Source organism: Ictalurus furcatus, chromosome 9 (genome assembly GCF_023375685.1).
Source record: "Ictalurus furcatus strain D&B chromosome 9, Billie_1.0, whole genome shotgun sequence".
Lineage (NCBI taxonomy): Eukaryota > Metazoa > Chordata > Actinopteri > Siluriformes > Ictaluridae > Ictalurus > Ictalurus furcatus.
Window position 1 is genome coordinate 16745477 of NC_071263.1, and position 24395 is coordinate 16769871.

Genomic DNA, 24395 nt, shown 5'->3' on the forward strand with positions numbered 1-24395 from the left:
TGACATTTCAAGTGAAATATGGGCACAAAAAGAGACCCACAGTCCCGTTTGTGGAGAGAACACACCGCACTCAGTTAGATCATTCAAACAATTTGAACACAATGTAAAAAGGTCTAAAACCTAAACACAAATCATTCAAACAATTTGAACACAATGTAAAAAGGTCTAAAACCTAAACACAAATTAGAGATTACACATGGTGGGTTATGTTACAAAAGTACTGCATAGATATTTAAGTCTGCAGAACCAGATTGTTGAGAAAATCCCTTTCTGATATTCCCTCAGATTCCTTGATTTAGACACACTATAGCATGCCCACTAGAATTACTGGCACCCTCTATAAACATCAATCAAACAGGCTGCACACACAGGCTTGAACTCATCACAATCACCATGCTAGAGTGAGATTTAGTAAAGTAACACTAGTTTGAGTTATTTAAAGGAAGTGGTATGATTGCAAACAGGTGAGTTAAATTAGTAATCAGGTGACTATGAGCTTGACTGGATGTCATGTGACATGGTTGTGGGCTGAGGATCATGGGAGTTCAACGTTGGGAGTTACATCCACAAGTATGATAGTGATATTTTGGGACATTGTACAGTTAACATTAGCCATGTTTCCAGCCACCTATTTTTATGCGCATTTTGGAATATCTAAATAAATATTTGGAATATTCAAAATAAATTTAAAAAATGTGCATAAAAAACACATTTTTAGCAAATAAATTTCTCGATGCATATCAAAAAAGTCATGTGACTTTGCTTCAACAGATCATGTGATAAGAAAAATGGCAGAAAGTAAGAGGTATGTTTGGGTGGATGACAAGGTCCGAACATTTTTAAATCTAATATATGAGAAAGAAGTGATGACCACTCTTGATGGAAAAACATTGACGGAACGCTCAAAAGCTCGGACATAGTGGAGCAGGTGGCAAGAGCACATTTCGTTACTTTGACGACACGTATAGGATTCTCGGACAAAGGCCAATTGTCACGTCTCTTTCTTCCAACATAAACTCCTAGCAAATTCCATTTTTCTTTTTGATATTTGGGGCCAGTTTATCAGGAAGTGATGCGTTTGTTCGACTCATTGGATGGAAACGGTGCTTTATTTGCAAATGTTTTATGCGATATTCCAGTTTTGCGCATAAGTTCGCAACTTTGGATGGAAACATAGCTATTGCCTGGTGATAAACCTACTCTTGTAGAGATGTATAGATGAAGATGTGAAAATCCATCTTCAATTCAGACCCCAGGTTTTCAGTATGGCTCCTATCTGGAGACTGATATGGTCATTGCGAATCACTGATTCTGTGTTTCCTTAACCATTTCTGTGTTGATCTGGAAACATGTTTGGCTCTTACAAGCTTCAAGTCTAATCCTCCTGGCAGAGGCAACCAGGTTTTTGGCTGAAATATCCTCATACATAGCAGAAATGATTTTGTGGAGGGTGTGCTCATGGGTCCATTTTCAGACATTTTTAAATCTAATATATGAGAAAGAAGTGATGACCACTCTTGATGGAAAAACATTGACGGAACGCTCAAAAGCTCGGACATAGTGGAGCAGGTGGCAAGAGCACATTTCGTTACTTTGACGACACGTATAGGATTCTCGGACAAAGGCCAATTGTCACGTCTCTTTCTTCCAACATAAACTCCTAGCAAATTCCATTTTTCTTTTTGATATTTGGGGCCAGTTTATCAGGAAGTGATGCGTTTGTTCGACTCATTGGATGGAAACGGTGCTTTATTTGCAAATGTTTTATGCGATATTCCAGTTTTGCGCATAAGTTCGCAACTTTGGATGGAAACATAGCTATTGCCTGGTGATAAACCTACTCTTGTAGAGATGTATAGATGAAGATGTGAAAATCCATCTTCAATTCAGACCCCAGGTTTTCAGTATGGCTCCTATCTGGAGACTGATATGGTCATTGCGAATCACTGATTCTGTGATTTTGTATCTTACAATCTTTTGTAAAACCCCAATTGTGCTTACTATTAACTTTAATATATATATATATATATATATATATATATATATATATATATATATATATATATATATATATATATACACGCACACACACACACACACACACAAACTCGCATTTATACACCAGGAAAACAGGACATGGTTAAAGGCAGGTTAGGACAAAGAAAAATAATCTCCCCTGTTGTTTGTGGCTAAATTTGAATTATTCAGTATAATACAATCATATTTGCACATTTATTTGAAGGTGTTGTATAATGAAAATGAAATACACATCACCTTCAGCCAAAATCTTCAGTGTCCAGAATCTCATGGAAACAAAGAAGCCTGAACAGAGTGTTCAGAGTCAAAATCAAAACAAACTAATTTACAGGAAAAGTGCAATGTGTATAGGAGATAGATGCTGAGGTGAGAAAGTAAAAGGACAATGGAAACTGGAGAGAAAGGTTCTCAAATTTGGCATGGGGAAACTCCAGGCAAATACTTCTTCTATTACTTGTGCCGTACAAAGTATAATACTGACTTCCTCTTTCAGTTATGTTAGGAACTGGAACACAAAACAAAATGTGAACTATCTAGAAGTGGTTTGATAACCTCTATATGACAGGTTTCCAACCCTGATCCTGGAGAACCCCATTAAATAGCTGATTAGTTGAATAAGGTGTGTTGGGAGCAGACAAAACATGACAGGGGGTTATTCCAGGACCAGGGTTGGGAACTTGTAATCTACGTTAACCAAGATAAGGACAAGATGGGGAAAAATGTGAACAATCACCTAGAAGCGTTAAGAGGTGGGAATAAAATAAGAGCTGAATTTGGATGATTAGACAAGAAAGAAAGAGAGAAGAGTGAAACACGACTGGCTCAGCCTTGCCTTGATGGAGCATTTGTGTGATCAGTCTATCCCTCTTTAAGCTCGGAGTTTTGGCTGGGAGCCAATCAGCAGCTGTCAGAGTGAAGGTAAATCATTCTGAACCTAGTGCAACAGTGAAAAATGATGGCTTGGGTAGTGCTGAGCCCAGGCTTTATTCCCCCAGCATGTCTGGGCCAGGAATCCCTAGCCATCTCAAAATAAATGAAGCAATTTGAGTCTAAATGGAAAACATTCTAATTAAAAGGAAACAGGGAGAGAAAATCCCCAAGTCCTTAGTGCATTTTAAATGCACTTTTAGATGTATTCAATCTCTGTATATGTATGTTTGTGGGGGGGGGGGACACTCCCTTCTTTTATCCATGTTTGTATTCAGTAACTGTATATACTTAAGTGAATAAAGATTAAAATGCATTACAAATAACAGAAAAAAACACCCCGATTAAAAGAGCTAAACCTAATGACCGACTTGCTTTGAAGTCCCATTTAGGGCAACAGGCCCATTTCATGAACAAGCTATGAGGTATACCAACCTGTCACACTGCCATTACAAAAAGTACACAGTAGACTAAACAAAGCCAAAACTATTTTCCCTGACAAAACTAAACATGACCTTTTTCATTAAATGAGGTCTGTTCTTAGGAAAGCATGCACTACCCACAAGTAGGTGCCAAACCTTAAACCTCCTACTTCCTATGCTAGTTATGTCTGTAATAAAACACTAAAACTCAAAGAGCATTTTCACCCAACACCCAAAAAGCACCTCAAAGTCTAGCCTCCTATCTCCCAACAATGCCAGAGGCCAAGTCAAGAGTAGATGTCTACATCCAAAAAGGAAGTAGGTAGGAATAGTGGGGGGCTGAGTATTCTCTTCTGTATGCAGTTTCCTAAATTGCCCTCTCAATGGCATCCCCAAGCACACAGGATGTGCAGCTAATCCTGGCTCTGCAGCTTGTGGTTTATACACAGTGGGGAGGACAGAGAACTAGCCGTAAAACATAGACAGCCTGTTTTTGTTATTTAATGAGTTGCAACGTTAACGTTATCTTAAGTCCCTGAAGTAGAGAAAAGCCATGGAATGAAGACACCAGTGTGTTGTGATCATCTTGTTAATCATGAGCACCATAGAGATTATAATGGGTTTCATATGTGAAGAAAGAGCATGCTAACGTATGAAAATCTGACAGATCATTAAGACTTTGCTCACTCTCCAGTCGACCCTTTCTGCCGCCTTGTTTATATAGATTATCGTCTACTTTCATCTCTCCTCCTTCTTGTTTCAGTGCACGGCTGCAAACAGCATGGCAGCTAATGAGCCCTCAGCATCAGGTTTCACTCACAGATTAGTGACAATGGGGAATTTGGTTGCAGCACAAACACGTGTGGCTGTTGGCACGAAAGAGTCCTACAATTCAGTGCAGGACGTGCACAATCAAAACTGTGGTGCTTCGAAGAGATTCTTTCACTCCTCCTGGTCAGTTTTCCAACAAAGTTTAAACAACATGTATAGGAAATGTAGAAAAACAGTATCAGATGATGATGGAAGGAGGCATGTGCATGAAGAACGGAAAGAAAACGAAAGCACTCCTGGTTTCCACCCTCATCTCAACCTCATTAATCACTGTCTGCCATGGAGGACACCTTGTGCTTATTTGTTTGCACTCTTTTACTCTCAGGGCTATCACAACATTCAGCCCCAGTGACTGCTGGGAACATTTGTGTGTGATTAATCAAAGTAAATGCTGGAATGGCACTGCTGTGGAGAGAAAGGGTGGAGCAGAAAGGACATACTCGAGGTGAAGGACAGGCATGGAGTGGACAGGTCAAAGACTATCCTATGGTGCTACTTCAGTAGGGTATATAGGCAACAGAGGAGCAAAACAGAAATGAATATTTGAGTTAAGAAATAGCACAGAAAGAATAAACCAAAGCTCAAAGTAGAGGAATCGTCCATATTTTCCTTTTAGTGCACCATCCCAAGAGCACTGAGGCTGTCAATAGTACTTATTATGCAAAAATCACACTGTCATTGGCAGTAAGATGGATGTTGTCCAAACCTCACAGGGTGATGTTAATTTTTCAAAGACATGGTTCAAAGCACAGAGGATAATTAACCACCCTTTAAATCAGTTGCAGGAACTATAAGGCTCACATTGTAATATGGTAGTGGGCAGGGGCACCTATTAATCAATATCACCACTGCTCTTCTTGCCAAACTGAGGATTTAAGAATTTACTCCATCTTAGATTAACTACAACTCAGAACTTAATTCAGGAAAGGGTATTTAAAGAAAGATGGAAAATGAGAGAGGGGGAGAGAGACAGAGACAAAGGGAAAGTCGGGGAGATTGGGGATTATTGTATAAATGGATTTTTAGCAGGCTCTAGTGCACTGGTTTTTGAACTGATTACAGCCTACTGTATAATCCACTGTGCTGCAGACAATCTGCATGTGGAACAGACAGAATCTAGAGAACAAACACAATGTGCACACCATTAACTCATGCATTCCCACGTTACCTAATACTGATCAACTGTTACTTTGCACGCTCACTAAAACATGCCTAGGTCCAAATGCTCCAAGAGCTGAACTAGGTGAAAAGAAAATGAATGAGTCCAACCAGCAGAGTTGACCTCTCAGGCTTTGAACTCTTTTGTGCTCTTAGTGTTTTGTTTTGTTTTTTTTTAAAAGCTTGTTCCATCTGAAAACTGCAAATGGATGTATTTAAGTTAGCAATGGCACATGGCTGCTTTATACTGATTAGCCAGATAGACATCCTGTACATACACATCTATCTAAATTCAGGATTCTTTCACCTTGCAATATTTAAGTCAGAAATGGGATTGAAACAAAATGTAATTGGCCATTTTGGTCAACTTTTAAACAAGTAAAATATGACCCAGTATATGACATTTAATGGGGAAAATATCTAAGTGGGGATGAGAAGTGTGGGATAAATAACATTGAATTGTAATAGTATTACAAGCAGTACTGATTTGGTAAATCAACTACAGCATGAGTAAATAGAACTATGGCTATTATCAAATATTCATACCAGCTAGAGACAAGAGACCGCAAGAGTGGAGAGAGAGAGAGAGAGAGAGAGAGAGAGAGAGAGAGAGAGAGAGAGCGAGTGGGGGGGGGGGGAGGAAGGAGGATGAAGCTGCCACCATTGCTTTGTTCTGGCCATGACAAAGGAAACGTAGACTGCATTGCTTAAGAGTGATGTTCAACTTGAATAATATGTCATTGGAAAAACAACAGATCATAAAACCTTTAATGCTTATTCCAGTCCATGGATTAACACAAATACAGTATATCCTTTTTCAACTTGAATGTTGTCCTACAAACCCTTTTGAGTAATTAATAGGCCTTATAATTTAATGACATTTTAATTAGTCTTCTCCTGACTATCATTAAGTATCAATTAAAATGTGATATCAGAATGAGATTTAAAGCTCGAACAACTTGAGGAACTAGTGCTATTAATCTAGACAAGAGATTCAGTTGACCATATCTTGCCATGTGAATGCTGCAGGGCCGAATGCAAACAAGGCAATTTCTTGTAGACAAAAATGTAGCCTCAGGGATCTCCAGAGAAATCTGATGTGGAGATGTTGATTGATAAACACAGATGACACAATGTATTTCCATACAACTGAAATGGTGCTCAGTCTGCAAGAACAACTTCTCAGCACCTGAAGACCTGCAAAAACACAGTTGTCTCTCTCCTAGCAGGAGGCGAGCATCAGGCCACAGGGGGACTTCCTGAAAGATTGATTTGACAGTGTTTCTCCCCTCTCCATTTCATGGAATACTGAAGCATTGCTGTAATAGTGCAGTCATGATTCAGCAGATTTTCAGTGGCCAGAGGGCTTGCTAATGCCTGGTCCTCTTCCTCTTGGGACTATGGCTAGACTTCCTGACACTGCACCTTTTGTGTAGTGGTGTAGATCTGAGGGCTGTCAGAGACCTCTGTTGTTCCCCATCTCTCTTACAGTTTATACTGAAAACAATTCAAAGTTCTTGAATCTGTGACAATTCATCTCATTTAGGTCTGTAAGTCTATCCTCCTTCACTAAACCATAACATTTCGCCAAGCTGAACAGGGTCAGAACAGTACACATGTGAGATGGTCTTTGGGTCTTCCAATGACAAGCATCCACAATAACAATGAAGCTATATTCGGATCCACCACTTAAGCCGAATGCACACTACTCAATTTTAGCCCCGATTTCTAAATCAGTGACTAATTTTGTTTCTCAGCAACTTCTTGCTAAGTCGCCAGTTGCTGTACTATGAAGTCGCCAATAGGCATTCCTGCTACTGGTTGCCATAGTAACATGGGTGGCGCAACTAGTATTCCACTTTTGACAAAAAAACAGTTTTACTGCCAATAAAATTACACATTGTAGAGGGAGAGTGATTGTATATAAAATTCACCAGTATATATATGCATCATATCCTACGAGATGAAGGAGAAGCAGTGTGTACTCTATGCCATTGCGGCAAAATTGGGAGTGACAATTAGCTTAGCTTAGCTTATGGCCTTAGTTTGTTTAAAGCAAAATGATGATAGTAATAATAACCCTAACCCACTCACTTTTTGTTACAATCGAGCAAAATCCTGGTGTAGCTCCTATATCTGTAAGTGAGCGTCACCATCAGGGTGTCATTCACTATGTGTTCGATGGCGACCGGGAGCCGGCCAGCTCCGCAACCTCCATGTTTCCTGGATGCTGCTTTGGCACCTGGGACCAAGCAGCGCCTAGCAGGAAACTTCACCCAAGATAGGAGCTACACCGGGTTTTGCACGATTTCAACAAAAAGTGAGTGTGTTTTATTATTGTTATTATTATTTTGCTTTAAACTCACTAAGCCCATAAGACCATTATTCTGCTAGTGGCAGAATAGAACGGCAGGCTACAGATCACATGCGTGCTACTGTCTTCACTCCCATTGGTAGTCGCGGCACCAAGTCGTTCCAAATTTGCATGAAACTTTCCTCAAATTTCATGTCGCTGGACACACCCACACCTACTCGCCAGTGGTAGCTGTCGCTCATGTCACCGGAAATCTCCAGCTCTTATTGAAAATGAATGGTCTCCGGTCACTTTGTCCCATTTATTTTTGTAAAGCTAGATTTGGGAGTCAGGCACACTCATCTGAGATCCCTCCAAAAGAAAGATTTCATAGTGAATGCTCCTCATCTGCTAGCAATTGTGTGCTTGATTCAACAACAAATAACTAAGAGTAAGCAAATAAAGTCATGTAATGTGAAAGGGTCAGCAATTCTGAAAGTTAGGTCATATGAGAGTGTGCACTCGGCTTCAGTGTCGGCTTGATCTAAACCAAAGAGAAATGAAACAAATACATGTAATGACCATGCAGCAACTCTTCTGTCACCATAACAGCCACTTCAGATTGTTCAGGGTTCTCCCTGCAGGTGATAATCACCCCAGTATGAACTGTTCAGTAATAATCAGGGCTATTAACAAAATTTCTAGGTGTGGGAGGAAAGAACTAATGAAACCACACTTTGAGCGGCATGACTTTTCATCACCAGGAGTCAGAACAAGTAGCCACAGAATTTACACAATTGCAAGCCAGTGTCACTGATGAATCAGATACATTGAATATGGGTGGATGAGCAGCTTGTGGTTAGTGATTCATGTGGACAAATCAGTGCTCTCCTTCAGAATCCCCAAGGACAGGAAATGGACTAGGCTAGAGCACATCCCTGGGGCTCAGAGTGATAGATCCATCAACACCTCCACCATCCACCCCCAGCACTCAAAGCTACACAGCAAACAGCCCACTGCTAGCCCTTCACACCTGGGCTTATCTTGCCCGCCCTCCCTCCCCACCACTCTGCCCCAGCTGCTCCTACTTATACTCCCTGGCCATTACAGACACACACACACACACACACACACACACACACACACACACACACACACACATATATGGATGATAGCCTGATTACAACTGGGGACCACCAGCTGGGCTTCCAGCTTCAAAGTAAACACTAGGTAAAGACAACAAAGCAGAAAAACTGCACTCACAACAAGCTGTTGTTGCCCTTATCACAGCTCGATATAAACCTTTGTTTTATAAAGAACAGATGTTTGAGAGAGAAATGAAACAAAGACATGCAATGACCATGTCAGTTTTTGATTAACACAACTGCTTTGTAGAATTATGCCTTATCAGACCAACCATGTTACAAAATAAAACTTAAACCAAATATATTTTGCAACTGAAAAATGGTAAATAAGTCGTACAAGCACATCCCTGCACTGTGGTGAAATAACTTACTGCAGTTTCATGGTGGTGCTCCAGCCTGTGTAGTCTACATTCTCTGCTCGCCAGCTGGGAGAAGTATTCTGGAGCATCAGTCCTAGCCTGCCTACCATGGCTCAGCCAGTTTGTGTACCATCCTCAACAGTTACTTTTGCATGTGTGTCTTCCCCAGTGTAGGAGCACCCAGCCGGTGTGTGTATGTGTGTATGTGTGTGTGTGTGTGTGGGTGTGTGTGTGTGTCTGTGTGTGTGTCCTCAGCTCTGGACATCACCCATGCTGCACTGCTGTCAGTCCATGCTCCACTGCTGTTTCTCTCCTCGTGGTGCAGCTGTACACCAGGCTCCAGCTCTGCTCCAGGGCAGACGCCACTCAACGTTAATCTGTTTAGCCAATTTGTCCCTGATAGGAATTAGTGCAATGACATAAATCTGCCAAACTCATGGACCATTTCCTAAACATTTCCTCTCTACACTCTCTTCACCTGTGCTCTATACTTTTCCCTCTACCTTTTCGCTTTCCAACATTCTCTCAATGATATTACTTCTCTCTCTCTCTTGATCACTTACACTCACTCTGTCTGTGTGTCTCTCTCTCGAAATCCTCTTCTCTGACATATAGAACCGACATTATCAGCTTAACCGACTTCTGTTTGAGTGTGTGCAGGCATGTGAGCTAAGTGAGAGTGAACTCCGAACTCTCTCTCCCAGTCTTTTGCTTGTTCCCCCACTTCCCCAAAACCATCCCCCATCACTCTCTTTCAATCCCACCCCCTGTTTTGGCCAGGAGAAGGCCACGACCACCCATTAGCATAAACACAGGCAGCATGAATGTGAGAGGGGATGGTATCCTACTGTTTACAGTTCCTAGTAGTATTATCCATGCCACTATCTATGCCATTCTGAAGCAGCCATAGGAAGCTAATCAGCATAACAATGTGATTAAAGAGATGCATTCTTGTACCTAATTGATTTTAAATGGGCCACCCTAGGGACCCATTTGCAAATTATGGGCAATACTAGTTATCCATGGGTAACCAGACTAATTTAGGATGGTAGATCATAATCATTAAGTAATTGTTAAATATCTGCTGAGGAAAATTCAAGCAAGAACCAATAAAAGCCCCATTTATCATTAACCGCTCTAATACATATCATGTTTAAAATTGGGATATAGTGTATATAAAAGTAGAAAAGGGCCATGTTTATTTAGGCAAAATTCTGTATGATTATGACTGCATGACACAGGTGATTTCTTTAAACAAACACACAAATCTGGTTCAAGTGTGGTGAACTTTTGTAAAGCAACAAGTCTGCGTCGCTGTTTTGGAGGAAATGTCTACCTTGTGTTTCTTTCCTGCACCACAGTCTTGTTCGTTCAACACGTCATCAACTTACCTTTGTATGTACTTGCCAAAAACACTTTGTTACTATGGTTACTCCTTAAGGCTTAGGCCACAAAGCATTCTGTCAGGCACAAAGGCCAAGCTGCGTCTGGGACCAGCCTGAATTGTTATGGGGTAATTATGGTGGAATTCCTACTCCAATCATAGTCATTACCACATAGGCTCACCTGGACAAGCAGCTGGCCGAAAGGACAATCAGTTTCTCATGTGTTCTGCAGCCAAATAGCTGCTGATGTGCATGTGCTCACAAACTAACATTCAGGCATGCATGGAAACTAGGTATGTAAAGCAATGCTATCTGCACCTGTTTAGTGCTCCAAATATTTGTATCTGTATTTGAATATAAGAAGTGACCATGGCCTAAACCTGAAGTGATTTTTGTTGTTGTTGTTGTTGTTATAGTTGTTATTCTAATTAAATATGAACCCTACCAATATGCCCACAGGAACACTAGAAAACACTGGGGAAAAAATCCAGAGGTAGGAAAAACAGCACTGTCCGCATAGTCTGTGAATTCTCTTCACTCAGTCCTATTCACCTCATCAATCCAGTTCATAACTGGTCTCAACTAGAGATGTGCACAGTTTGTTTTTAATCCAACACAATATCTTCTAACAAATTTAACTGGTTCTATTTTTCCAAAATATAAACAATTTAGTAGCCTAATTTAAACCACCATGACCCGACAAGACAGTTACTTAGGATTGCTGTGGTCTTTATTTGAGCCTCAGACTCTCATGAAAGTAAAAACCTCCCACTCACTGGACTTTTTTTTTGTTGTCCGTGGGATTTCAGTCCCAATACACACCTGTAGTCTCAACCATATGCCCTGTGAACAAGCTGGCTGGGAAAAAAGAAAGACAAATTTATAGTGTGCCTCCTATTTGTATCTGTATTTGTATCCAGAACACACTCTCTGTTCAATCTGAATAATGTGTTCGTATTTGGTTACATCCCTACTGGATACACACTCTTTCAAAGAATACACATGCTTTCAGTTTTAAGTTACAACTTTTCAAACCTAGTGCATAGCCTGCTCTTTTCAACCTCTTTCACATGTATGCCTGCTCATAGGAGAAAAAAAAAACAAACATTATTCAACACTGTTTTCTCCAGCTGTCAATTCTTTGGCTCTCTTCTTTCCACTTCCAAACTGACAGAGCCTTTGTTCTCCCAGTCTAGCGCTCTCTCCTTCACATCCATTTAAAAACCAATGGAGCATGGGCCGATCTTGAACGGCATTATATTCTATCAATCAATTCTAGCCTGGTTCACATCTGCTATGAACCCCTAGCTCAGAGGGCTGCGCTGTAACTGAGCACTGTATGAATCTAGAGCATGTCTTACACATCTGTCTGTTTTCATTATGGCAGCTGTAGAAAATGTCAATATACTAATAATATGCTTTGTCAAGCAGGAGCATTTTGTAATACTGAGAGCTTGAAAAGCCATCTATCACTCTCCTCTGGCGTTCAATATCCCCTCATACCTCAGCAGTGTCTGCCTTATCTAATTTCTTAATCCATTCATATTAAATTAGTCAAAAGCATCTCCAAGTCTAAATGAACATGTTAGAAATATGAAGAACAAGAATATAGACACATATATCACAGATGCTCCATTAAGTACAAATTCCCACTACCATTTTTAAGTCAGCAGAACACTATAGTTATAGGAACTATATAACTATATCTGTTGAGGTTTCTGGGTTTGCAGGTACATTTTAAAATTATTTTTTATTAAAGTTCCTTCTTTAGCTGTAGGAACATTAACACCAACATTTCCTAGTAGTTTTTGTCTAACTACAAACATTGTGTGAGCAACAATCTAAGAACTTTGAGAAGTCAACCATCATTACAGCAGATGGGTTGAGACCACTGCAGATATTTCTTATGATCAATGTTTTTTTAAAGCCTATAGCATAACCTTTTGAGAACCTGTTTAATACCTGACACTACCACACACACACACACACACACAAATGCTTAATCCTATTAAAGAAGCTAGATATAAGGATCAATCAAATAAAAAAAGCAAAAACTATATTAATAGTCCCCAATGTAAGAAATTCAGAATCTGTACCAGTAAGCTTCAAATTCAACAAGCCAAGGCTAAAACATAAACATTCAAAATCAGATATGCATGCTGACTCACTAATGAACGGCAGACAAATAGTTCATGCTGAGAAAAACTGACAAGAGCCGAGTACCAAAAAAAAAAACAAGATGAGAGCAAACAAGCTGACTTCTTTCTCTCCTCCTCAGCACTCTAATTGCACTCTAATTAATATTTCATTTACAAGAGAGCGCCGCTGATACAGCAAGCCTGCTGCATGTTGTACAAATGGGCATGAAGCTGGCACACACTAGGAGAATGAAGATTCTTTCTCACTCTCTTCCACTAACATTCTCTCTTTTTTTTTACTGGATAAAATCCACAAATTATTCCTAAAGAGCAGGGGAACACATGATTTCTGTATTTACTGTATTTCACAAAATGGCTGGGTGATTCAGGTTTATTTAGCAGCCAGCTCTTCCTGTGAGCACCTAATTTCAACTGCACTTCAACGAAGAAAACATGGTTCCTCAAAGATTCTTTGGATGGTTAATGGGTCTAACTTTCTAAAGGTGTTCTACATGAAATTTAAACATGAACAATAAACTGTCTGATGTAAGGGGGGAAAACTAAAAACCCCTTAGGGTGCAGAATGTTAAAAATAACATAGGCCTGTATCCGTTCTTCATCCTGTACCAAACAAGTGGCTGTTATGGTTAAAGGTAACATAGACATTGTGTTTGTGGTTCTTTGTTTCCTAGACATGAATTTGATGACTGCTTGGGGTTCTTAAGGTAATAAGTAAGCATACTGCCAAGAAAAACACCAGAAATTCTTGGCAAAAGCTAATATCTGTAATGTAATGAAAGACTGCAACCATCATCCTTTCCAATTTCTCCTCTCTTCTCCCCTGAACATGTGAATAAAAGGGAAAAAACAAGTCTTATTTTCCCTCCCAGGCTTCTCTATTAATGACAAAGCAAGGTCTCCCTGCCTATCCGCTTGTTTGAGATTATGTCCAAAGAAAACACGGATGTGTCTATAGATCAGGCTGCAAAAATTAACCCTGTCCCACTCTGAGGTCTTCTCTCTCGGTTTTCTGCATGACCCGGAAGTACTTTTGCAGGTGGTAGTGCACATTGTTGCAGCTCTACCATCTCTCTCTCCACCCAGGGGGAAGCCAGTTAATCACACTGCCCGTGCTATCACAGTTTGGCATGTAGGGAGTTACAAATCCATTTTCAATGCTTATGATATATTCCATCCATCATGGACACACATACATGGACAGCATAGCAACACTTTTCCTCACACTCGCACATAGACCTGATGCAACATTGCACTATAAAGTACTAAAAGATTCATTTTCTGTTTAATAACCGATTCAATGTTAATGCACTACTCTGCTCTTACCTGATGAAGAAGGATGTGGTGGCTGAGGAAGGCTGGCTAGAGGACAGCGTTACTGCTGGGCCAAACTGGACTGGACTCCTCTGCCTGGCTGGGTTGATGGAGACAGAAGTGACGGCCGTGTCTGAGAGTGGAGCAGGCTGATCAGGCTCAGCCACAGGACCATGTGTCTGGGAGGAACATGACAGAAACTGATTCATGGCTGCTCGAAATATCAGTAATCCATATAAAAACACTCATGTATAGACAATGTTTATGTTTACTATGTTAAGTACTAGTCTAGAGATGCAAATTATCTATACAATCGTTACTCGGGAAAACTGAAAACAAACTCCAAGTAGGGAAGCATCAAATTGCCAAGCGAACAAGTAAAGTAGGAATAATGAGACACAGAAGAAGAGTAAACATATCTCATGTGGAAAGGGGCTCAACTGGGTCACAAAAGCAGCTGAAAAGAGAGAGATAGACAGGATGAGATCAAGAAATGCACTCTCCCTGACCAGAGGAAATGATGGCACCCTGATGCTGCTCTTCACCACTGAAGAGGCTCTGAGTGCATGTGCTGAATGTCAGAAAGACAAGATGGAGAGCACAAGCAGCCAAAGATCTGTCTATGATACCAGTGTAGGCATATAATGGAGACATGTGAGACAACTTGTGTGGCTTGAAAATACTTACTGGCAAACCATCAGAGCCAGCAAAGCCTTCTCTGATGGTATAATAGTTTCTGTTCTCCAAATTCAGATTCTCCAGTATTTCTAAGTGTGAGTCTGAGCTCTGCTTCTCAGGGTATTCAGACTTTGGAGTGAATCCTTCAGTTGTTTAATTGAATGTGAATATAGTAAATTTCCAGAGTTAATCGTTAGTATGCAGTGGGTGTAATCATGCATTGGTGTGAAAGGTCTTATGCCCTGCCTTGACTCACACAGTCACGCATTTTACATATTTTGTACATTACTACATAGCAATACAGGTTTTCTTAGTGGCTGACTGCTTACTCTGGAATTAAAATGACGAATTGATTTCACAAGAAGAATCTGGCTAGCTATATGATGTTTTTGTTCCCCCTGCTGCTCATTCTGAAATGTTTTCGAAAGTGGCTATTCACAGTTTGTGTGGCATTGTAGAAATCACATTAAGGCCCTGTAATGTATTATATTCACAATATGATCTATTCCATTTGTAATGTTTTCTTAGCAGCAGTAACCATGCTGAACAACCAGTAACATTAGTGTGCAGAGAGCTGAATATTGCAAGCAAAGATGCTCTGAATATTATAACCATAATGAACAGTTTACGTCGCCTAAGGTAAAATATACAATTCCTCTTACTTTATACATAGAATATACTATACTTAGTGATGTCTAAAGGGTCCAATCCAGCAAAAAATCATGCAGGAATCTGCCTAGCCTGCTGCTGAAACCTAAACTTACTTCAGTGTTGTGAAGTGGCTTTATTTAGCCAGACCGCTTCTTTGTCTGCTAATTGAGTTAGTATCTAAGCAGAATAAGATTGTGATCAATATCAACTGCCAAAAGCTTGTTTTGTATGTAAGCTGCTGGGCCATTTCCCAGACTCTGCCAAGACCTAATCACTTTGAGCAGCTGACATCTTTTAACTTATACAAGGCCTGCCATTTTAAGATGTGTTTTATCAGTGCATTCCAGTCACTTTCTCCATGTTTACCCTGGATTAACAGTCTGGCAACTCAAATAACATAATTTGCGATCTTTTTATAAAGCATATGGCCTTCAGTGCACGCAGAGTGCCAGCATATCCTGACAGGGGGACTATTTATATAGATACAATGACATTTGAGCCCCGGAAAACTTGCGATGCTCAGACACAAGAAAGAGGGTATTGCAGTAAGCTTCCACTCACTCGTAACACTGGGATAACACTCAGAATATGCATATATATGCACTTGAAATAGAAGGCAGAACTAGATTCATTTTTTTCTTCTCTTGAAACTAGGTGCTGGTGTATGAAACCCAGAAACCTTATAGAATAACTGTATAAGAAGAAAAGTCATGTCCCAAGCTTGCAACATTAGTATTGGTCATGTCTCCATGTTCAAATGTCAATGGAAAATGAAAGCAACACCATGACACACCCGCAACATGGCAAACACGACAAGGAGGAAGATCATGGTACACAACATTCCAGTTTCACATGCGCTGTGAAATAAAAACAGCTTCACACTTGTGCATGTGTGACTATTTGTGCAGTACGTAAAGCCCTTAACACAGATATGGCAAGAGCAAAGCCAGGCCCCCTATCAACAGGATGAATGTTTTATGGGGCCATGCAGACCTGGCTAAGAATAAACGTGCATGCTTGCACATATGCACATGCACACGCTGTCAGACTGCTGTCAGAAAAACCCATGGTTTGACAGGCATGGGGTTTAAGCCCTTATGTCAACCTCATGAGTGACAGACAAAGAAAGAGGGCTAGGCGTGCTGTAGCCCGTGGTCAGATCATTAGGTTATGCCTGCATATGGTGTTCGTATCACCTCAGAGACCTAAAAGAGACAACGAATAATAATAGGCTCATCTGAGGAGTCAAATCAACCATGCATACATTCCCTGTCCAGGTTCCCCTTTCTTTCTCTCCCTATCAACCTCTCTCTTTCTTCTTGTGTCAGCTAGTTTGAGGGTTATGTCTCTCTGCAGATGCTCCCTAATGAATCCTGATCCTGAGCTCCCAATCAGCCATTGGGTTACTCCAGCTCATATATAATCCTCATTGTAAATCCTAGGCAGCTATGCTATAATAATTTAACTTTGATGCTGAGCAAACAGTGAGGTTAAATGAGGTTACTGTTCAAAGTGGGAATGGAAGCCTGTATAATTCTCTTTTCCAAGTCAGCTAATCCACTGTGAATGGTGCAAAAACAGGTACACGGTCAAAATCTGAAAACATTTTCACAACATTTTCTCAGTTGCTGTATGAACGACTCCAGAAGGGCCATTAGGCTTCCAAAAGGAAACAGATGATAGGGAGGTTTACATGTGAATACCACCAGACAACAGAAGTGTCCCTAGCTGACCTTATGGAACACAACACAGCCTCACCCAAACAGAGCGTAGTGGTTTCTCTGAACCCTTGTAACTCCCACTGCAATGGATTAGTGCACATGAGATTACAGATTGTGGGATTGAAACTTAACAGCTTTAGGTCTAACCATTGCCCTTCTTTTCTGACCAACCATTCTGCTATTTTAGTGGCAACAATCTTATAATTATTAATAAATATCACAACCACATTCATATCAAACATTCACCAAATATTAATCTTCATAAATTCCTAATTCGCAACTCCATACGTTTTAAATATAATCTTTTGAGTGACCACCAATTTAAAAAATGTTGTATTGGACAATTTGTATTGTATTGATTTGCTCGCCTTTGTACATGTTGCGCAATCAGGGGGTAGCATAATCCAGCCCCATTTAGCTTCCATATAAAGGTATTACTAGACCTAGCGGTCAAATATGAGAACTGTAACAAGTGCTAATAGAGGTCCATTGGGACAAGATTCATGCTTCCCCATGCTTGGGGGAGGAGCAGAAGACAGACTGTTAATGACAGTGTTGGCTGGTTTAAAATACATTACAGTCATCAAAATGTTTTTTAAAAGCAAATTATCAGAATCGAATCTAAGAAATTTCCGCAAAAAGGCAGACAAGGCAGACAGTGTGTCTGTGAGGTAGAGAACCATTTCTATTGTAAGATATGTATTGCAAAGATTGGGAGAGGAAAAGGGGGATTTTGGAGTGCATAATGTCTGTACATCAGAAATGCATGTTAAATACTTGTTTCCCTAAACAAAGGCTGAGAAAAGAAGAAGAAAATCTCCCTTTTTAATGCCTGTTCTTTTGTGCTAGTTTCAAGTGTTTGTGTGGTTTTTGAAATTATGCTGAAACCACTCACCCTGGTTAATGATATTACCTCAAACATAGTTGAACAAAGGTACTTCTAAAATTGCTCAAAAACAGGGTTACTCTAAAAACTCACTAGACAGTAGTATATATTATAAGTCAAGAGTGATAGCCTCTCAATTTAATTTATGAGGCTGTCACTAGTAATGTCATCCTGCCCTTCTAAAATCCATCACCACAAACCTCTGCTGATGATTACTACAGAAATATCACTAGGATGTTTGTCATTCATTTAGAATTGTCGTACAGCAATGCAAACAGGTTCCACCAGAACCAAATTAAAACGCATGCTGCCTTTTACACACATTTCGGTTCAGACACGTCTCTGTCCTAGCTGCTGCCTTTGTGCTTTGAGATTAACTTCTTCTTCTCTTTTCCCCAACGCAGCTCCTTTACAGGTGGCCCATTACCAGGGTGACCAGGCCAAACCCCGGAGGCAATGCGGCACCAGTAGCATCTCTAAAGGCTCGCTGTCAGACCTGGTCCATCTCCAAGCTTTTCTATGTCACTCCTTCCTTACAGAAATCACACCACCTTTCTTACACCTTTCTCTGCACACTCCACACCAACCCCCAACCCCCAACCTCCCACACCCAACCCACACACAGCGTGGTTTTTGTCATTCTGCTGAGATGTCGATGTAATGAAAGAAAGGAAGGTTTTCCAAATCACAGCAGGCACATTTCAGCATGGAGGAGAGAGGCATGCGTTCTCAGCCCTGAGGGGACACCATTCTCCATGGTTGGTGTGTGTCTAGGCATACATATGTCTGACTGTGTGTTTTGTTGCTGAACACCACTAGGCATTCAGCTTCACACTCCCAGCAGCATTGCTGGCTTTTCCACTCGTGCTGTGACAGTATTCCATCACCGCAGCTTTTTTCGACTTAAAGCTTTTTATGCCTTTTGAATGTGAAGCACACACGCTGACTGCTAAAAGCCTCAACAGTTGTGGGCGTACGGAAAAACGAAAGCACTTGTTGACATTAGTGCGATGAGGGAAATGAGGCCGCAGTCATACTTTTAACCTCGGCATTCATCAGCAGATGTAACTCCATCCAGGAACAAAGGGAGACGGTGTAGAGACAGCGGCTTTAAAAGCAATGTAATAAACAAACAAGCAAAGAAATGAACTGAATTCAGAGCAATTAATAACACTCCGAAAAAGGGGCATTTACAGCTGGAATTAGGTGAGGCTGTAGCTCTATGTGTCAATTTGTTGATTTAACCTGCAGAAAAGTTATACTCTCTATGTTTAAGGTTATACTCTCTTTGAGCATCTGTGCCAACTCCTTATCAGTATTCCAGACTTGTTTGCTTATAAGTGGACAAGGGTAAAATTTCACACTTGTGGAATTTGATCCTCAAGGAAGTCGATTTTCAGGAAAGCACAACAAGATGTTTTTTTTCTATAGAGGCTGTACGATTTCTTGAGTAAAATTATGCCACTGACGTGTACGGAACCTTACTTCTGTCCAGTCTCTAACTCAAGAATTCAACAAGAAATCCATAACACCGTTAAAACACCTCTGAACACTGAATAAAAATATGTTTTGAGATTAACACTGCACTGTTCCAGTAAAACCTTTTACACTCTAGAAACGCTTAATTCACACACATATAACAAGGAGGTGATTAAAATTTCACATTGCTCATTCAAGTTGACAGGTGCATAATTGCTGTATTTTCACAACAGGAAAATCAATGACATGTAAAGCTCAAACACTCCATCTCACTTTCTATAATAAGAGCATTTGAAGTTTGTGGAGCTGTTTATAAATTCATGCTGTTCAAATACTGCACATACTGAACGTGTAATTGTGTATGACTACCAACATTTTAAAACTGATGGCTATATTCCCATTAAAACAACAGTGGAATTAACTAAGAGGCTCTTCATCAATGTCAAATATTTCTCACGACATTCAAATAATGATCTGTCTAACCCAAAACTATAAAGCCATATGAATTACAATTAATCCAACTTGGTTTTACAGGTAAAACTGACTGAAATATGTAAAGTGTAAAGTGCCAAGAACTAGCCTATATGAAAGAAAATGAATAAATGTCTGAAAACATACATGCCTCATCTTGAGTCTAAGCGACAATAATTAGGAATAATTTGTCAAGATTGTTTTCACACACACACAAAAAAATCTATATTTAGATGGACTCAAATAGCAGCAGGCAGTTCAAAAAGCAGTAAATCAAACTTGTCTCTCTTCATTTCTAAATTAGACAAGACTCATGGTATGTATTTAACTGACGTTGCGTGAGAGGTTCTGACTCTTCTCTATTTTTATTGGTGGTTGCCCTTAACCAATCACTTTCATTTCTGTCTTCAAGTTTACTCAGGCAAAAGATATTTAATATACACACACACAGGAGTTTGTCCATCGATTTCGATGAAGACCGAAGTTTCCATTTCCGCCTCCATTATGGAGAACACAAACTGGAACTCGACTTGCGCGTGAATTGGATTAAAGTGAGGCAGCATCAGCCATACTCTCACTTCCCGGTGACCACCATGATCCAGTGGCAAGACTGAGTCAAGATGACTGAAGATGGCCCCCGGGCGCAGTGATTCATACACCCATTCATACACTACGGACACTTTGGAAACACCAATCCGCCTACCATGCATGTCTTTGGACTTGGGGAAGAAACCCCCGCAGCACAGGGAGAACATGCAAACTCCACACACACTGGGCCACGGTGGGAATTGAACCCCCCACCCTGTAGGTGTGAGGCAAACGTGCTAACCACTAAGCCACCTTATCCAAGCTTGTTTTCACATACACACAAAAAAATCTATATTTAGATGGATTAAAATAGCAGCAGGCAGTTCAAAAAGCAGTAAATCAAACTGGTCTCTCTTCATTTCTAAATTAGACAAGACTCATGGTATGTATTTAACTGACGTTGCGGGAGAGGTTCTGACTCTTCTCTATTTTTATTGGTGGTTGCCCTTAACCAATCACTTTCATTTCTGTCTTCAAGTTTACTCAGGCAAAAGATATTTAATACACACACACACAAAAATGATTACTTCAATAGGATCACCTCAGGGATGTGTTTTATCAACATTATATTTTTTTTATATACTAATTATTGTTTAAGTACTTTTACGAATTGATATATCACTAAGTATGCAGATGCTGCTGCTTTAGAGAGCCCTTTACATGATGGGCAAGAAGAGCATGGGCTTGTCCTTGAGGTTTTTTTAAACTATTGTGAGAAATCAAATCTTCTTCTAAACATCTCCAAAACAAAGGAAATGTCCACTGATTTCAGACAGCAGAAAATATCACATCCTACATTAACTAACGGGGAGTCAATTCAATCAGTAACAAATTATAAATATCTTGCTATAATGCTTGACCACAAGCTTAAATGGGATATGTGGACCGATTACATAAGTAAGAAAACACAACAGAGAATGCATTTCCTAAAGAAATTCCTCTCCTTTAATGTCCATAACAGAATGCTTTTGACGTTTTATGGTGCTTTTATTGAAAGTGTTATGACATTCTGTATTATTTGGTGGAATGGTAATGCTACCGAGGTACAGAAGAAATCAGTAAGGAAAGTGGTAACAATGGCGAGTAAATTGTTAGGGATTATGTTGTATAGAAAGTATTTATAAAGAGAGAGTGTTAAATAAGGCAAATAATATTGTGAGTGACAAGAGCCATCCTGTGGCCTCTGCGTTTGAATTGTTGCCATCTGGCTGATGGCATTGTGTTCCCCATTGTATGAAAAAGTGGCCTAAATGATCTTAAATCCCTTAAGCAATTACATTTTTTAATTCTTCTTTTAATAATTGTTAAATGATGTATATATAGTGATTGTGCCAATTGTGATTTCTGATGTGTGTGTGATTATACTGCAAACCCATTTTCCCTACGGTGAAAAACTAACTAATATATACTCAGCAAAAAAAAAAAAGGCCTCTCACATTCAGTTGCTTTTATTTCCAGCAAATTTCTTAATATGTGCAAATATTTGTATCAACATAAAAACATCCAACAACTGAGACATAAACTGAACAAGTTTCACAGACGTTTGTCAAACAGAAATGGAATAATGAGTCCCTGAACAAAGGGAGGGTAAATATCAAAAGTAACAGTCAGTAAGTGGTGTGTCCACCAGCTGCTTTAAGTACTACAGTGCATCTCATCCTCATGGACTGCACCAGATTTGTCAGTTCTTGCTGTGAGATGCAACCCCACTCTTCCATCAAGCCATTTGCAAGTTCTTGATCATGTCTTGGGGGACACATGGGGGTACACAATTTTCCGCAGAAGTTTATTGCACTAGCCACATCTTCAGGCCTCATGCCTCCCTGCAGCAGGTCTATGGCATGTTCAGGAACCCATGGCATCTTTCTTCTGGTGTTTTTCAGAGTCAGTAGAAAGATCTCTTTAGTGTCTTAAGTTATTGTAACTGTGATCTTAATTGCCTACCGCCTATAAACTATTAGTGTCTTAAGGACTGCTCCACTGGTGCATGGGCAGTAGTTGTTTATGGTTCATTGAACAAGCATGAAAACATTGTTTAAACCCTTTCCAATAAAGATCTGTAAAGCTTATTTAGATTTTACAAAATTATCTTTAAAAGTCTCCTACATTTATTTTTTTGCTGAGTGTGTGTGTGTGTATATATATATATATATATATATATATATATATATATATATATATATATATATATATATATATACATATGTATGTATGCATGTATGTGTGTGTGTGTGTGCATTGCTAAATATTAGCAATAAAGCTACAATAACATTATTGCCATCGATAGTGAAAATACTCCTATTCAAAACAAAAAAAAAAAACCAAGTGGGCAAAAAAAACCTACCGGGCTTGGCTGAGGCAGGAAGTTGTTGACGCGTGAGATGCTCCACATGCCCTCCAGGTACTGCTGGGCCTGGATGGTGACAGAGCTGAGCGCTCCACTCAGAGCGCCTCCTCCCACAGTGACCTGGACGCTTGGCTTGGTGCTGGATGCCCAGGCGAGACCTTTCCGTTGCTCTGCCACAGGCACCATGCTATGGGCTGGGTGAGGGATCCTTGATGCAGGGGGCCTGGAGGAGAGCGTGAGCACACCATGGGTGGTCACTCTGGTCGGCTGACCAGGGAAGGTTTTGGAGGGCAGAGCTGAAACAGTTGGCAATTCTACGCCAGTGCACAGGTCCTGGAGGGCCTGTAAAGCCCGCTGTCTTAACTGTTGCATGGGGGTGGCACAGACCGGGCACCTTGCCCCCTCATGCCCAACCTGCACTGGCCAGTCTGGCACCTGTAGCTGGTCAAAGAGGAAAGTGGCAAAACCAGGGTCCTGTGGAAACAGAAGAACAAAATAGCAATTCAGAAATAAGTTTAAGAACATACTGTAACGCTTGCACCTCAAGAATGTGTGTTTCTCAGCTGAGGTACAGGAAGGGAAGGAAAGTATAAATAAACAATATGAAGAAGCTCATCACAGAGAGTATTTCATTATAAAAAGAGAGCAGGATAAGATATGATGAGAGATTCAGTTTGAAAATGATCTACACTTCAACACTAATATATGTGAGGTTTAGAAGAAAACACACTGACACCACATAGACTCAAATTTGTCCTGAGTAATATAACCCCAATTCCAAAAAGTTGGGACGCTGTGTAAAATGTAAATAAAAACAGAATGCAATGATTTGCAAATCTCATAAACCCATATGTTATTAACAAAAGAAAATGGAAAACATATCAAATACTTAAACTGAGTAAATGTACCATTTTAAGAAAAAAATAAGGTAATTTTGAATTTGATGGCTGCAACACGTCTTAAAAAATTTGGGACGGGGGCAACAAAAGGCTGGAAAAGTAACAAGCTGGAGGTTAATTGGCCTCCAGCTGGTCAGTAACATGATTGGGTATAAAAAGAGTATCTTAGAGAGGTAGAGTCTTTCAGAAGTAAAGATGGGCAGAGGTTCACAAGTCTGCGAAAAAATGTGTCTACAACCTGTGGAACAATTTCAGATTAATGTTCCTCAACGTAAAATTGCGAAGACTATGAATATCTTATCATCTACAGTACATAATATCATCAAAAGATTCAGAGAATCTGGACAAGGGTGAAAATCACAATGCATGCCCGTGATCTTCGGGCCCTCAGGCAGCACTGCATTAAAAACAGGCATGATTCTGTAATGGAAATCACTGCATGGGCTCAGAAACACCTCCAGAACTCACTGTCTGTGAACACAGTTTGCCGTGCCATCCAGAAATGCTGGTTAAAGCTCTATCATGCAAAGAAGAAGCCATATGTGAACATGATCCAGAAACACCACCATCTTCTCTTGGCCAAAGCTCATTTAAAATGGACTGAGGCGAAGTGGAAAACTGTTCTGTGGTCAGACGAATCGAAATTTA

The 24395-nt window shown here is 40.1% G+C and overlaps 1 protein-coding gene across 2 annotated transcripts in view; it reads right to left on the minus strand.

Annotated features, from left to right (window-relative positions):
• The window catches only part of kif26ab (kinesin family member 26Ab), an 83020-nt gene that overhangs the window by 28035 nt on the left and 30590 nt on the right, over window positions 1-24395 (minus strand). For both annotated transcript variants that reach the window (XM_053632524.1, XM_053632523.1), the window contains exons 3-4: window positions 22846-23322; window positions 14040-14206 (exon numbers count right to left, since the gene is read on the minus strand). In XM_053632524.1, coding sequence (XP_053488499.1) covers window positions 14040-14206; window positions 22846-23322 — 644 coding nt within the window. The remainder of the gene's footprint in view (window positions 1-14039; window positions 14207-22845; window positions 23323-24395) is intronic.